The sequence below is a fragment of the Chaetodon auriga genome, chromosome 18 (assembly GCF_051107435.1).
Source record: "Chaetodon auriga isolate fChaAug3 chromosome 18, fChaAug3.hap1, whole genome shotgun sequence".
Taxonomy (NCBI): Eukaryota; Metazoa; Chordata; class Actinopteri; order Chaetodontiformes; family Chaetodontidae; genus Chaetodon; species Chaetodon auriga.
In genome coordinates, this window is record NC_135091.1 from 30,709 (window position 1) to 45,874 (window position 15,166).

At 41.4% G+C, this 15,166-nt stretch overlaps 2 protein-coding genes and 1 long non-coding RNA gene across 3 annotated transcripts; 2 read left to right on the plus strand and 1 right to left on the minus strand.

Annotated features, from left to right (window-relative positions):
* The first annotated feature begins 71 nt into the window (after window positions 1–71).
* On the plus strand, window positions 72–3,346 carry LOC143336570 (uncharacterized). Its single transcript, XR_013078536.1, has 3 exons — window positions 72–286; window positions 469–1,882; window positions 1,925–3,346. It is a non-coding gene; the product is annotated as an uncharacterized LOC143336570 (long non-coding RNA).
* A 488-nt stretch (window positions 3,347–3,834) lies between these two features.
* On the minus strand, window positions 3,835–5,585 carry tmem251 (transmembrane protein 251). Its single transcript, XM_076756795.1, has 2 exons — window positions 5,483–5,585; window positions 3,835–4,791 (listed from the first exon to the last, which is right to left on the minus strand). The coding sequence occupies exon 2, from the start codon at window positions 4,781–4,783 to the stop codon at window positions 4,397–4,399; it is 387 nt and encodes a 128-aa protein (XP_076612910.1). The 5' UTR covers window positions 4,784–4,791; window positions 5,483–5,585; the 3' UTR covers window positions 3,835–4,396.
* Window positions 5,586–6,828: 1,243 nt separating this feature from the next.
* Window positions 6,829–13,522, plus strand: LOC143336553 (E3 ubiquitin-protein ligase TRIM50-like). Its single transcript, XM_076756778.1, has 9 exons — window positions 6,829–6,944; window positions 7,062–7,188; window positions 7,411–7,581; window positions 9,779–9,874; window positions 10,572–10,802; window positions 10,983–11,005; window positions 11,122–11,252; window positions 12,770–12,951; window positions 13,112–13,522. The coding sequence occupies exons 1-9, from the start codon at window positions 6,844–6,846 to the stop codon at window positions 13,520–13,522; spliced, it is 1,473 nt and encodes a 490-aa protein (XP_076612893.1). The 5' UTR covers window positions 6,829–6,843.
* The last annotated feature ends 1,644 nt before the right edge of the window (window positions 13,523–15,166 follow it).

Here is a 15,166-nt window from a genome sequence, read left to right on the forward strand (position 1 = left end):
TTTCAATGGATTAGAGGAGGAAATATTTGAATTGTTAATTTACGTGTTTGATTGAAGGCAGCAGACGGTGCGTGATGACGTCACCAGAAGGGTGTCGTGAAGATGGCGGCCGTGGTTGTGTTTGCCGAGCTGAAGTTTAGAGACGGATTAAGAGAGAAAATCAGCGTTAAAGTTGAAAATAATTTGAGTTCTCTGATCAGCGCAATTCACGAGCTGAACACAAACGTATCACGACTTCTCAGCGAGTTGGTGGAGCGTGAAAAACCCCGCGGAGACTGTACGACAGGTGAGAGCACTGCTGCTAACTGCTAACGTTAACGTCACTGTGGAGCACAGGCTGTGACTTAAACGAAACGAAACAAAACAAAAAACAAAAAAAAGTCCGCAAACTGTCGGGAGGGGTAAAAAACCTTAATCAATTCTGTTAAAACACACTTGTTTTTCTGACCTGTGTTTTACCTGCTGCAGGCGAGGAAGAGGAGGAGGACAGTGATGAAGAAGACGAGCAGCCGGAGGATCTTAAAAACTCTGCACGACAACCTCCTGCAAAAAGACCCAAAATCTGAAACACCTGAAGAGGACTCCGTATGAGACAGATCACAGTTTTACTTGTTTGAACTGATGATGATGATGGCAAGTAATCAGTCACATGATTCACCTGTGACCAAATAATGGTGCTACAGGTGTGTCTGACTCACTGTTTGCACTTGAGTAAAGACTGAAAATAAAATGTGCTTTTCTGAATGTCTGTAAATAGCGGCTTCTTCTACTCCACCATTCAGTCGATTAATAACCAATTACAGGTGAGGTCAGATTTCACCCTGCCAGACTGTAACCAATCCAGTCATTTGTACCTGTAAATATCTTTGAAGCAGACGGCAGTCAGACACCTGCAACATTCCCTGAAGGTTCTTGTGGAAAGTTATCTCAACGTTCAGCGAATTGAAAATGGTCCGCTGGGCAGCAGCCAATGATCATGTTTCCAGAAGCTCATACCTTAAAACATTTGACAGCATCGAGCTTTGACTGTGATGGACGTCTTCATCGGCTCGTCCATTAGTCCGTTCACCACCGTCTGACCGCCTCGAGCGGCTCTTTGCCGGCGTCAGCTTCCTCCAGCAGCAGCGGCTTCAATTTTGTCTTCCTCCGTTTCAGAAATCAGTTTTCAGTCTGTTTTGTTGGCTGCTGCCTAAGCAAGCTGAATCTGTTGAAATACTGCATTAATGCTTACAAGACAACAAAATGATAATTTAATAACCTAATTTTTAATCAGTGCTTTCTCACTTTGCTGTGAAAACTCGGGGCCTGTAAGAGTTCAGATTAGTCTGTATTATTAAAACAGATCTCAGTAAATACAGTTTGTGGTTTATTGCCTGAAGGAGAGTCTGTCAGAGTGTACTGAGCACCTGAATTCAGGTGAACTCAAAGTTATCATGTCATTGTAAAAGCAGTACAAATCCTGGTTAAAAAAAAAAAAAGGTTTGACCATATTTCATTACAAAATCTGAACTGTATTTGTCTCATATCATTTTCTCATCAGACTCATGGCAGAACATGTATTAGTGCAGCTCACTTGCATCTGTATGTATTATCTATATATTATATATTAACCTCGAGCGTCTGACAAACACCAACAGATTTTGGATCTACAAATGTAAACATCAGGGTTACAAACAGCTACAGCCTTTCTGGATTCACAGTTTAAGATTGTCCAGAAACGCTGGGATTGTGTTATGAAGATGAACAGTAAATATCAGCAGAAGACTCATGATTATAGACTGCTGTTACTCACTATGATGAACCTTCACATGACCAGGTGAGCCACATGGAGATCTCACAAGCTCTCCTTGAAGGCAGTTCTGTCCAAGACAGCAGCGTCACTGTGTTCCAAACAACATGAAAACACACAGAAGTAAACATTCAGCAGTAACATGCAGAATCAGATCCCAGTGAAGGAAGACAGGAGGAAGACGATGTTGCTGAAGGAACCGTTACAGGTACCATCACACTTGCCTCCAAACCCTTCACTGCATTTTTAAATGCCCTCATTGGGATCAGCCTATCAAGCTGCAGATCTGTCTACGAGTAGTTCCAGGCTGCAGACAGTGACCACAAAGGCCTGTTTGTCCATTTCAATGCAAACCTACAGACAGCAAGAGGCTGTCATTGGAGCTGAAACAGTAGTTACTGGTTTAATTGAGATATACCAACGGAGATTAGGGGGAACAGTTCAAGGATGCATTTATAAATAGATATGTAACAGTGAGTGAGTCTACACAAGGCGAGTGTTGAGTGCTGTAGTTCACCTGAATCACAGGTGTGTGTGTCATCTTTCAGCCTCGCTGACCTCACGTTGAGTCCAAAACACCCATCTAAGCTAAGAGAGAAAGCACATACTGCCTGATGGCCGGCCTCTTCATTGGCCTGAATTAAACAGAGCACAGCAGAATCAGTCACTAAAACAGAAGCAACACACCTCCACACGTGACAGCATGACAACGGTCGGTTTGAACGTTTTTTCTGCTCTCGCTCATTGTGCTGTTTTGTATTTTGCCTTATACGTTTCTCAATTTTTATCTTTTCACATGTGAAGCACTTTATAACTGTGTTTTTAAAAAGTATTATACAAATAAAGCACCGACAGCTCTATGTATGGTATTATGACCCTATGAAGGTCCAGTGTTGAGCAAACCAGGCCACAACAAACCAGCTGTATGGATGCATTTTCTCACCATCAAAGAAAGTTTCCGTTCATTTTCCTTTTATTTACCATTTTTCCACAGTACATCAAGAACACTGAGCTAACAGCACAACTTCACTTTTGACTTCCGTCTGTAGCTCAGCTGCAGTTTACCCAGTGATGCCCAAAACTGCTTCACTGCTGAAACATCTGCAGTAGCCAATAGGGTGGCTCGTGTAGCTGCAAGCTAAAGTCCACATGTTAGCGGAGCTAAAAACAAAACTAAGTATCACTTAAAACATGATCAGCTTTACCGTTCGCGACATTACACACTAAATTTCAGACTTTGAACACAATATTATGTCAGAAATGAATGTTAACAGACATTAAAGATCAATAAATGAACATTAGTTTTGCTGTTGGTCAACAATCAACTGACAACGACAAACAGTAGCTAAGTCTCATATGAGTACAACTTTTTAATAATTACCTATTAATTGAATCTCACTGTATCAATGGACACAAACTTCCTGAATTCTTTTCACAAAGATCTCACTGTGTGCTTTCTTTTATATTTTTGATAAGACTGATACTAAACATGAAAGACTTTATTTTGAACCTCTTTATTTTATATGGAAACACTACATTCACAAATGCAAATGGACTAAAAAAAAACAAAAAAAAAACCAGAACGATTCAAAATAGAAATCAGACACATTATCATTTACCTGTTCATGACTTTTAATTATTTAACTTGTAATAAAGTATAATGACAAATATGTCAGGTTATTGCAAATTAAATGGCCATACAACCATCGTCTAAGTATGTGTGTGTGTGTGTATACACACACACACACTACATACAGTAGCCTTTTCTGTGATACAGAGGAAACAGGTTTTCACTCTAAAATCACTTTTTAACATAATTGTGTTTCCTTTAATCCAAAAACTCATTTTAAATACAGATGTCAGTATTTAAAAACTTAACTGAGAGCACCTCCTCTCTTCCTCCTGTTCTCCCTCCTAACCATCTCTACCTTCTTTTTCCTCTGTCTTTCTTCCCCTCTTTACCTCCTTTCCCTCTCTTCCCCCTCCTCTTCTCCAGTCAGTTTCTGAGCTCACTTCTGTAAAATGAATGATAAGTTTTTCACAATAAAAACAATCTATATAAAACTTCACATTGTGTTTTTTCCTTTTATTGATGTTATAATAAAGTTGTCATAGTAACCAGCACGCGTCACATGACTGATCATATAAGTATTTTGATTGGCCACTTACCCAACAGCTAGGTCATTCCAAATATTAAACTGCAGGTAACCATAGCAACAGCAGTGATGCTGCTAACTGACCCAACTGTGGGTTAAACTGATCACAGACACACAGGCGGACGTGCTGGTCTTGACATGTTAAACATCCTCCAACCAATCACAGCATAACATTGTCTGTGATGTTACAATAACAACATAACTGAGGAGGAGGGGGATGATTGACAGCTGCAGACTGAAGAGTCCATTTCAAGGAACAGATGGCAGTAGAAAGAGTGTTGATCCTGACAGTCTGCACTCAGGGCATCATGACAGTCTTCCAAATAAACAAAGCAGAGGATTAAAATCCAGCAGGAGTGCTTGTTAAACTCCTTAAAGGCACACAGGAAATGACATCACAATCAGTTCAGTTCGTTTTACAGCCTCATCCTCCTGCCATGGCCCTGCCCTTCTACGTGTCGATGAGTGTCGGGCCTCTGTGATTAGATGGTTTGCGCGTGGCGTGACGGCTGCAGAGCAGGGCAAGGCAGACAGGAAGGACACAGTAACCCACCGCTCGAGGGTCAGCTCTCGTACAGGAGAACAGGAAGAGGAAGAGCTGCAGGTACGGCAGCAGGAAGACCGACGCCCACATCCAGACGGGAAGTGGAGGCAGGTGAGCGCTGATGCTCTGAAACCAACTAATGGCGAGCGGTGGAGTCGAGGGGCTGGCCCCGCCTCTCTGCACGTGCTCCAAACTGAAGCTGTGAACCTCAAAGACGTAATACACCACCATGACACTGAGCAGCAAGTAGAGAGCCACGCCCACCCATCCCATCCGCTGACGGAAGTTCATCATCCTCCATACTGTGGGGGAAATAAACCATAATCAAACAATCAATAAGAGACTAGTAATCATTATGTCATCCCAACTGCAGACAGAAGTTCATCATCATCACACCAAAAGGAAAAAAATCAATATGTGATCAATACCTGCTTCACACATCATCTATTGTGCAAGAAAAAAAAAAATTAGTAATCACTATATGATCAATAATCAATTAGTCAATACATCCTCAACAGTAATGATCAACCCATTATCAATACTGAAAAGGAATAAATCAATCACTACATTCTCCATCGGTCTGTCTGTGCCAGACTCCACCTAAAATTTCAGGAAATTTAAGCTTTCATTGTCATTTAACAACAACTTTTAACATGAAATTGTTAGTCTGTTCCTGCCGAACTCCATTCATGTTTTGGCCAATTTTACCTCTGGCGATATGTAGTGTTATATCCAACCAATGAGCTCTGCTTTAAACGTCAACAATATTAAATCAAACTCGACCTCAGAATATTGTAGTAAAGTTAAAGACACACTGTGCCAGACTCCATTCATTTTCCACCCATTTTATTCCTCAATGGATTGAATGTCAGTCACTGTATGTTTCTTGCCTCCATCTTGCCCTGTTTATTTACACAGCACGTTAACAGCCGTCTGTTAGCCTGTTCGCAGCCTGTTAGCAAGTTAGCTCGTGTTCTTTCAGTAAGCTCTTACCTTCCTTCGCGATGATTTCAAATTATAATTCTGTTTTAGACTCGTTTTCAGTCCGCCGTCGGTCCCGGGAGGTCCGGGAAGTTCTCTGTCTTCCTGTTTTGTCACCTGACACCCATGGATGACGTCACTCCCAGGTCCGATTGTCCCACGCCATCTGCTGTTCAAACAGCATCGCTACATTTATTCTCCGGTTTTAGTTGGACGTCTTAAAACAAAATGATATGAAATGAAGTGCTGTGTCAGAGGAGCGGATGAAAAGAGATTTTATTAAGTCCTCAGAGAACAAGTGGCTGCTTTCGTTTAGCATCCCAGGTTGAATTTGGAGGGTTTTAGTGTCAAATTTTGTGGAGAAACATTTGGTGTGAAACTTTTCCATCTCTACCAACCAACCACACGTTTTTCTTGCGTGATCTAATTCTAAATAAGTAAAACTTTAAAATACACAGCAAAGAGAAAAGAAATACATAATAAATATGTGTAAAATTGTTGGCCACAGTTCTTATTTGTCTTATTGAGAGAAATCAGGTGAGACAACATGAGCTATGACTGGTCAGTTTTGACTTGCTATCCACTCACAGTCTCTTGATTTTGTAGCAATTTAACAAGATTTCTTTCCAGGTGTTGAGAAAGCAAAACAATAATAAAAAATCTTGCGAACATGAAAATAAACTGAAGGTCTGCTGTGGACTGGTCGTTGTGTTTTCTGCTTTTTCAAAGAGCATGGAGAGAACTGCTACCTGTGTAGGTTTCTGTTGCTGAGGTGAAGGTGACTTTCAGGTGTTGGTTTATCAGGTAAAAACAGGTGAGTTGGAGATCAGCAATTTTCAGCAACATAAACACTGCTGCTTAAACACTCCAAAAAAAATAATATTAACAGCATTAATTATACTGTATTGCTACCACTAATAATAATAATAATAATAATAATAATAAGAAGAAGAAGAAGAAGAATACTAATTCATACCTTTCACATACTTTGTGGTACTGTACATGTTTAGTTAAAATTTCTGCCAAATAATATTTGAATTATATTTTATATAATTTCACAAAACATTCATACATGAAGGATTTATCAGTATCTGGCTCCGCCTACTCTGTCTGTCCATCCAATCACATCAAAGACACAAAAGAAACAACCCATCAGTCTATAAATAGAGTTGGTTGTGCTGTAGAAACACAAACTAACATCAGGGAAGTCAGCCGGACTCATTTTCACTCTGACAGTTTAACTGCCGCTTTGTTTCTTCTGTTCTCATTTGTTTTCTTCAGTTTGCTTTTTAGAGGGTTTTTGCATTTGGGATTTTACTGGTCCCAGTGGTCCTGCAACTGGTAGTGCTGGTCCCCGTTGTGCCGCTCCTGACATGGAGCGGCGTCAGAGTCTGGAGGACCAACTCAGGTGTCCCGTTTGTCTGGATGTCTTCACCGAACCACTGATGTTACAATGTGGACACTCCTACTGCAAGTACGATGGATGGATGGAACACAGTTGTCCTGTCCTCACCTATTCTGTCTTATATCTACCTGTCCTAATCTCACTTTTCCTGACCCCACCTGTCCTGTCCTGTTCTCACCTGTCTAGGTGTTGTGTGCGCTCCATGACAATGGACCTGCTCGGTCAGCTGCAGTGTCCTGTGTGTCGCTGTGCTGTAGATGGAGATAGTCCTCCTCCCAATGTCAGTTTAGCTCGAATCATTGAGGCTCTGCAGGTAAAAAAAAAAAACACCTGTGATCAGTTTATGTCAAGCTCAGATCATCAGTTTTTGATATAGTTAAACTCATAAACTCAAATCTAAAGCATTTCTGAAAGGTCTTTATCTCATGCTTTAACAAATGAAACATTTGATTTAACAAATTGCAACATTATGAACTCTATATAAGCTCTTATTTCAAATATTTGTAAAAACAGACCATTTTCTTTATCCTGACAGGAAGTGAGTGTTTCAGGTGGAGTTCAGCCAGAGTCATGTCCTCAGCATCACAACCCACTCAGCCTTTACTGCGAGGATGAACGAATGGTGATCTGTGGCCTCTGTGGAAGCATCGGTGCTCACCGTGGCCACAAAATCACACCTGTGAGCTCCGTCTACAGTCATATGAAGGTATAAAATAAACAAAATCACACCTGTAAGCTCCATCTACAACTTCATTTATAAATATTAAATATGGAAGTTTTATACATACAATTATAAAGATTCGTATGCGAATGATGTTCCATCCCTGAGGTTGTAAAGTGTATAAATGAAACATTGAGGGATGTACAAACATTAATAATTCATAGTTATTTTTTCACATATATGATGTTGGGTTGACTCTGAGTAAACTTTTGATCTCAAACTTGAGGACAGACAGGGTTCTTTGGCTGTTAAACACAAAACAGTTTGGTGCTGTTGACTCAGTGTAGATAAGCAGCCAGTAGTTGACACCATATCATCAAACAGTGAGATTAACAAACAGGAGGTTAATGTTCCACACATATCAAATATCACCTTTGTGTTTCCAGTTTTACAACAATAAGGTCACATATTCTTCATGAACATTCTTTATTTTGGGAGTGTACACACAGGGATGTGTAGATGTAAGCTTCAATGCAAGTCTATTAATATTAAAACATGTTGCACAACTCTACTCAAGTGCACCCGGCTGTTTTTCACCAAGTATTTTCAGCTATATTGCCTTCATAAGGGTGATGTCATATTCATGAACACCACCAGTTACAATGTACAGTGATACTGCCATATCACTGCACACTGTAACTGGTGTGACCTCCACCACCATCTGCCCTCTGGTATAGTGTTTATGTCCTGTTTGACTTTGGGTGGTTGCCATGTTGGGTCTACAAACAGTAAGCAGAAGAAAGTGGCTGCTGTAAAGGCAGCTGTTTGTTCAGACATCTTTTTCACTGTGGGGTCATCAGTTTACCCTGCTTCCAAAAATATAATGACAAGAGTTTAATCTGTGATGACCGAGATTTGTTTGAAGGGTAACCCTTGAGGCTCAGTCTGACTCATGTTGAACCCCAGTGAGTTCATCTTGGAAGGGAAAGACAAAGAGGAGCTGGACTCCTTTTTAGGTATCCATGGTGAACAACACTGGGCAAGTGTGGTTATACTCATGAGCAACCCACCCAAAGACTGCTGTGTTGGAGTTTTCCTTAGAAAGAGAGAATCATTTCTATGTGACTGAGGGTCACAAGGAATAAAGCTCTGACTATTGCTGACTACTCATGTGTGCTCCTGTTATGGGAGTTTTTCTATCCGATTTAAATGTGTTTTGTGGACTTAGAGAAGGTTTAAAACCATATCCCCAGGGGTATCTTATAGGGGTACTACTTAAAGAGGTGAAAGTGGATGTGGCAGTAGTAGAAGTCATTCGGTCCATGTATAACCAGAGTCAGAGCAGAACAGAATCTGAGGCTGCAGTCCAAGTGTGGAGAGTGTCGTTTTGGTGAACCCATGATTATATCGCTGCTCTTTGCAGATGATGTGGTTCTGTAAGTCAGGCTGTGACCTCAAGTGAGCACTAAGACAGTTTAAAACTGAGTGAGAAGCAGCAGGATGAGAGCCAGCACCTCCTAGTCTGAGCTCAAGATACTTAAATGGAAAACAGTGGATTGTTTCCTTCTGGTTGGGAATGAGTCACTGCCCTAAGTGAAGGACTACAAGTATCTCAGGGTTCATCATGATGGTGGGATGGAGTAGAAGCTTGACACGTAGTTTGGTGCAAAGTCAGCATTAATGACTCTGTATCAGACTGTGGTGGTTCAGAGAGAGCTGATCCTGAAGGTGAAGCTCTGGATTTACCAGGGGATCTTGATTCCAGTCCTCAGCTGTGGTCCTGGTGACTGAAAGAATGAGATGGTGGATCCAAGCAACTGAAATGAGTTTCCTTGGCAGGGTGTCTGACCCTGCCTTTGAGACAGCACAAGGAGCTCAGAGGAAAACCACAGCTCCTTCATGTTGGAAGGTAGTTCAACATCTGATTTTGATCCAGCTGGTAGGAGACCAACATAACCTACATTGGAGGGATTATATTTCTCATCTGGCAGTGCCTTATGATCCACCAGGAGAAGCAGGAGGATGTTGCTGGTCTACCTTGCATAGCCTGTGGCCACCAGCATTACAACCTACCTAAGATAAGAGGCAGAAAATGGAACAAATGAGTGAACAGTAAAAAGTTTACAAATTAAAGTTGACCCGTTAAAGGGTAATGCTTGGTACTGAATTCAATTATTCTGCTTTTAATGAGGTGATTGTTCACTAATAATGCATTTATTTTATCTGTCTGTGTCTCTCTCAGGAGGACATTTCGTGTCTAATGACAGAGTTCCAGCATCAGAAACGTAAACTGGAGGATCAGATCTGTAAAATGGCACACAACAAATCCAGGATCACTGTGGGTGATGCCAGCATTTGCATTATGCTGTTGTTTTTGTTTCTCTTGTTTCTTAATGATCTGCTGTTCCACAGTGAATCATTGTCATGTACAACCTGTTATACAAAGCGTTATTGTTAGGGATAGTCTCTCACCACATCTGGATGAACCATCAACAGAACCTCCTCATAATAAGAGCTGGAAGACATTCATAGTGTTGACAGATATAATGGTGTAAAAAAAAGTGAGGAAAAAGAGAGCTAAGAGGAAGTTAAAACCCCACCTACTTTCTCATCTCCATTTTTCATTTTAAAGAACAAAGTCACAGTTAAAACTCCGAGAGCCATTTTCTTTTGATGGTAAATTTTTACAAACTAACACACTAATGTAACACATTTAAGTAATAATAACAGTGAAGAAGAGTGTTGAAAACTCTAACTTTTTGAAGTCTTTAAACCCTAAGTGTAAAATTTATACTGCCATAAATAATAAAGATTAACACTTAACCACACTGTAAGATTCATATGATTATGTGTTTCTAAATAAACAGTCCAAGTGTGCTGAGGGGTGCCCTGATTGACCAGTCAGTGTCTGATGGACAACATCATGATGAGCTTCCCTGAGAATGTGGATTCTGAGTGTGAAAACATGATCTGTTTCTGTTGGAGCTGTCAGACAATAAGAGGTGATGATCTGATGCTGCTCTCTGTCCAATCAGAATGAGTCTGACGTCCTGAAGTGGGTGGTGAGGAAGGAGTTTGGTGAACTGCGGCGCTGCCTTGAGGTGGAAGAGGCGGGGTTCATGCAGCAGGTGGAGACATCAGCAGCTGTCCTCATCGCTTCGCTCCAGAACCAGACAGACAAGTTAAACCAGAACCTAAACCGGCTGCAGGAGGCCCAGAACACCCTGCAGGGCCTGAGCAATGAGGGACACCTGGGCTTCATCATGGTACTTCATGATATCATAAAATTTTATCAGAAATTTAGAGGAAATAAAAATATTTTATCTGAAAGTTAATCAAATCATTGAACTGCTGCTAACAAATATAAACTGATCAATTATGTCTCTCTTTTCACTCGCCCTGATAGATGGAATCAGAAATGATAGTTTCTCTGTTTTTGTTTACAGAAGTATGGATCAATTGCTCCAAGGTAAGACACATCTCCACATTAAACTAATGATTAAACATCCAGCAAGAAATATTTTCTCGCCTCCTCATCTTCCTCCTCCCTCTTCTTCTCCTTCTCCTCTTCATCTCCCGCCTCAGGTTCAGGGAGATTCAGGAGCTCCAGCAGAGGCAGGAGACAATCTTCAGCTCTCTAACGTTCAAACCAGGTTTCAACCACAATGACATTAAACTGACTGTGTGGAAAAGATTACATCGAAAAGTCCTGCCAGGTACACCTGTCTGTCTGCCTGCCTGCCTGCCTGAGTTTTTCTGTAAATCACATTTATTGTTGTTTTATATGAAGAAATTGAATAGAGAAAGTTGTAGTCACCACACATGTCCTCATTAAAGTTGCTGTGAGATGTCACAGTGATTCCAACCAGGTCTTTGCCCTGGTGGACCATCTGTTTACAGTCTGGTCCATGGGCCTAGCAGATTTTAGTTTCTGTCTGTAAATTAGGAGAACATGATTCAGACTGTCATGGTCCAGCTGTACCTCTCCCTTATTCCTCGTGTTTCTGCTGTTCACCCTTCCCTTGCTTGTTCTCTCTATCTGAGCATGCCACTCCATTTCCCTCCTGTGGTTAAACAACCTGCACACCTGCTACCCATCCATTCATCAAGATCCTGCAGTATACATACCTACACTCCACTCTTTGCCAGATCATGCAGATTGTTCACTTCACCAATATGGTACGGCAGGAATGGTGCCTGGTGTTGCCAGCTCAAAAAGGCCCTAAGTCTCTAGCTAGACTTTTTTCTTCCGTGGTTCCCCGGTGGTGGAACGAATCACCAAAATTCGTTCTGCAGAGGCCCTCTCAATCTTTAGAAAAAGACTAAAGACCAAGCTCTTTACTGAACACCTTCTTTCTTAAAAAGAAAAAAAAAACTCTCTGTTAACTCTATGCACTCTATGATTTACTTTGTAGCACTGTCTCGTAGCACCTATGTTCACTTGGACCAGAAAGTTGCGTTAGGGCACTTACTCTTGTTGTTCTCTCCTGTCTAGAACCTTGCTTGTGATGTATGAAAATCTCATATGTACGTAGCTTTGGATAAAAGCGTCTGCCAAATGACAAATTGTAATTGTAATTGTAGTAATGGTACAGTCAAGTTTAGGCCACCCGGTGTTGTCATTGTGTTCCCATCCAGACACCTACTCAGCTCGCTCTGTCTGCCCTGCTCCACCATAATTCTGGCTCAGCTCTGCAAACCTATGTCTAAATAACTTTTCAATAAATCTGCATTTGAACTATTGTGAGTCCTGCTTTTGGGTCCATACGTATTTTAAAATTACAAAGATGGCAGAGACAAACAGGCAGCAGAGAAACAGGCATCCAGCATAACCCTAATCCAGAGTGTTTTTATCCCTGGTAGGAAACTTCAAGTGCTGTGGGTGTTTTGGTAATTCATGGCAGAGGTTTGGTCTGTTAAAGTCCCCAAGAACAATGAACAAGAAGTCTGGGTGTTTATGCTCCATGTTATTTATCTGGTCAAGCCAGGTACTGTCAAGGCTCACTAACAGCCTGTATTGGGATGTGAACACCAACCAGAATAAATGGGGAAAACTCCCCCCACAGTTGATGAAAAGGTTTACAGTCTACAGAAATAATCTTGAAGTGAGGACTGCAGGATTTCTTTACCACTGTGACATCATTACACCAACCTTTATTAATTTAGAAGCAGATTCCACCACCCCTTGTTTTCTCAGATAGTTCATTATGTGGTTCTCTTTTTCATCATCCAGCACCAGAGCCATTGAAACTGGATCCTCAAACTGCTCACCCAATGTTGGAGCTCCATCATGGGGACACAGTGGTGACCTGGGGGGCTCTGCTGCGGAGGCTTCCTGATAATCCAGAGAGGTTTAGTTACAGCTACTGTGTCCTGGCCAACCGGGGCTTTTCCTCTGGCAAACACTACTGGGAGGTAAACACTGCTGTATATATATGGTCACATGTTTCCCACAAGAAGATTAATGAAACACTGGATGGCAGCAAACAGATGTGCACGTTTTTAATTATGTATTTACAGTAGATAAGTCCAGCTGCTCTGTTTCTGATTCTGTCTGCTTCTTCTTAACTTCCAGGTGGAGGTGGGTGACAAACCTAAATGGCGTCTTGGATTGATCAAAGGAACGACCAATCGGAAGACCAAGCTGGTGAAGAATCCAGAGAGTGGGGTGTGGTTGATTGGACTGAAGGATGGGGTTTATGAAGCCTTCACATTACCCAGGGTGGTCTTGCCGGTGTTGTGTCCCCCCCGCCGGGTGGGACTCTTCCTGGACTATGAGGGCAGAGGTCTAACCTTTTATAATATCGACAGTCCCAATGAGCTGGGTTTCATCTACAGCTTCAGGCTTGAGGTACAGGGAAAAGTCTACCCCCTGCTGGATGTCTGCTGGCATGACAGAGGAGACAACAAACACCCCCTGGTCCTAACTCAGCCTCACAGGGAGCACCTTTTGCACTTCCCCCAGCCCCAGAAACATGACAAGTGACAGAAAGGCGTCCTTTATTAAACATGGGTGTTCTCAGTTTAGATCCTCCTGTGATTTATTATAAACACTGAAGTCATCAGTGTCTTGAATCATGCATGGACCGGAATTGTCCGTAATATGTAAATAAAAACTCTACCACTAAGCAATGACCATTTTTACAGACATGTGTCATCTCATATTCTCTCAGTGTGAGTTACATTCAGTGATTTCTACGATTCACTTAGTACAGGCTCATATGACAGAAAAGTTGCTCCTTAAATTCGGAAACACTCACAGGACTCTAGTTGGTCTAAATTATGGGCTACTATTATCAAAAGATTCAACAGTGTGTTTTGTTTTAATTAAGAGGGCTTGTCTGCTGGAGCTGCTCAGTAAATAAATGAGATGACTTAAATCATCATCCGGGAAAAATTATTTGGACGTCATGAGGTTAATTCATTCTAAATAATAATAAACATTCCAGGTTTGGAGGTTCTTCCGCTTTCCTCAATTTCCTCCTCTGCTTCAGAAACTCTTCAGCCTCCTTATAGTCCTCCTCTCTGCTCCTCACAGTTTGTCACCTGAGGAGATCTCTGATGCCCTGAGACGTTCTGTGAAGAACTCTCTGATGCCCTGAGATGCTCTGTGAAGAACTTTGATCTTTACCAGGATCTAGTCTGAACTGTGAGGGGAAATTCTGAGAAAATGTTGTCATTCTAAGAGTTTTCCTAGAATTTCATCACTAACAGTGACTCATTGCTTCAAGTGGTGAAGAAATTAAATAATGTTGTTATAAATTAAAGATCCATATCTTACCAAAATGCACCTATGTACAACATTTCAACCTCTCTGGGTCTTCTTCAGGTGAAGGCACAACTGAATAAACTAAACTTCCACATATATTTGCAGACTGGCAGAGAGAAGTTGTCCCTGAGAATTCCTAGCACGGCACTCGATTTTTAATCTCCCCTGTGATTTAGGTTTGACTTTCTTAATGTTGCTGCAGTCGTGACTTCATCATTGACTTCATCATCACATCATTCAACATTGACATGTTGTCTACTTTTGGCACTTTTGATGTCCCAGGCAGCTGCTATAGATTGTTTTGAATGTTTCTGTCCTTAATTTCCTTTCTGGAAAGTTTGAATTTGGCTGACATGTGTCCTTGAATCCAGCAGTTGGCAAAATAGATTCAGCCTGAGTTGCTATCACTTGAGTGAGTAAAGGCCAGTGCTCCAGTTGTTGAACAGTTGCAGACATACTCATCTAGCAACTGAACACCATGCCCCCTTTTTCTGTTGTTAATTTGGTTGCTTCTGGGTTTTTAGAATTGAAAAAATCCAATATTCTTTGTATTATCTCCACAAAATCTGCAGTGTCTAATCTAAACAACTACCACCCTGTGGAACTCATCCCCATTCTGATGAAGTGTTTTGAGAATCGGTTCTACACATGCATCAAAGACTGCATTCCAGCCAGCCTGGACCCTCACCAGTTTGTATTCAGAGCCAACAGATCCACAGAGGATGCCATCTGTACTGCCCTCCATGCAATTTTCACACACCTTAAAATGAACAACACCTACATCAAAATGCTGTTTCTTGATTTCGGTGCAATCCAGTGATTTTTATTCAATGTTTTTTGGGTTTTCAAGGCTGCATTGCA

What these genes read in the sequence shown, in the direction of transcription:
- tmem251 (XM_076756795.1), bottom strand. Translation starts at nt 4,783, where the DNA reads ATGATGAACTTCCGTCAGCGGATGGGATGGGTGGGCGTGGCTCTCTAC.
- LOC143336553 (XM_076756778.1), top strand. Translation starts at nt 6,844, where the DNA reads ATGGAGCGGCGTCAGAGTCTGGAGGACCAACTCAGGTGTCCCGTTTGT. An exon ending in TGTGGACACTCCTACTGCAA is followed by an intron (nt 6,945 to 7,061) that starts GTACGATGGATG and finishes TCACCTGTCTAG; the next exon opens with GTGTTGTGTGCGCTCCATGA. An exon ending in ACATCGAAAAGTCCTGCCAG is followed by an intron (nt 11,253 to 12,769) that starts GTACACCTGTCT and finishes TTCATCATCCAG; the next exon opens with CACCAGAGCCATTGAAACTG.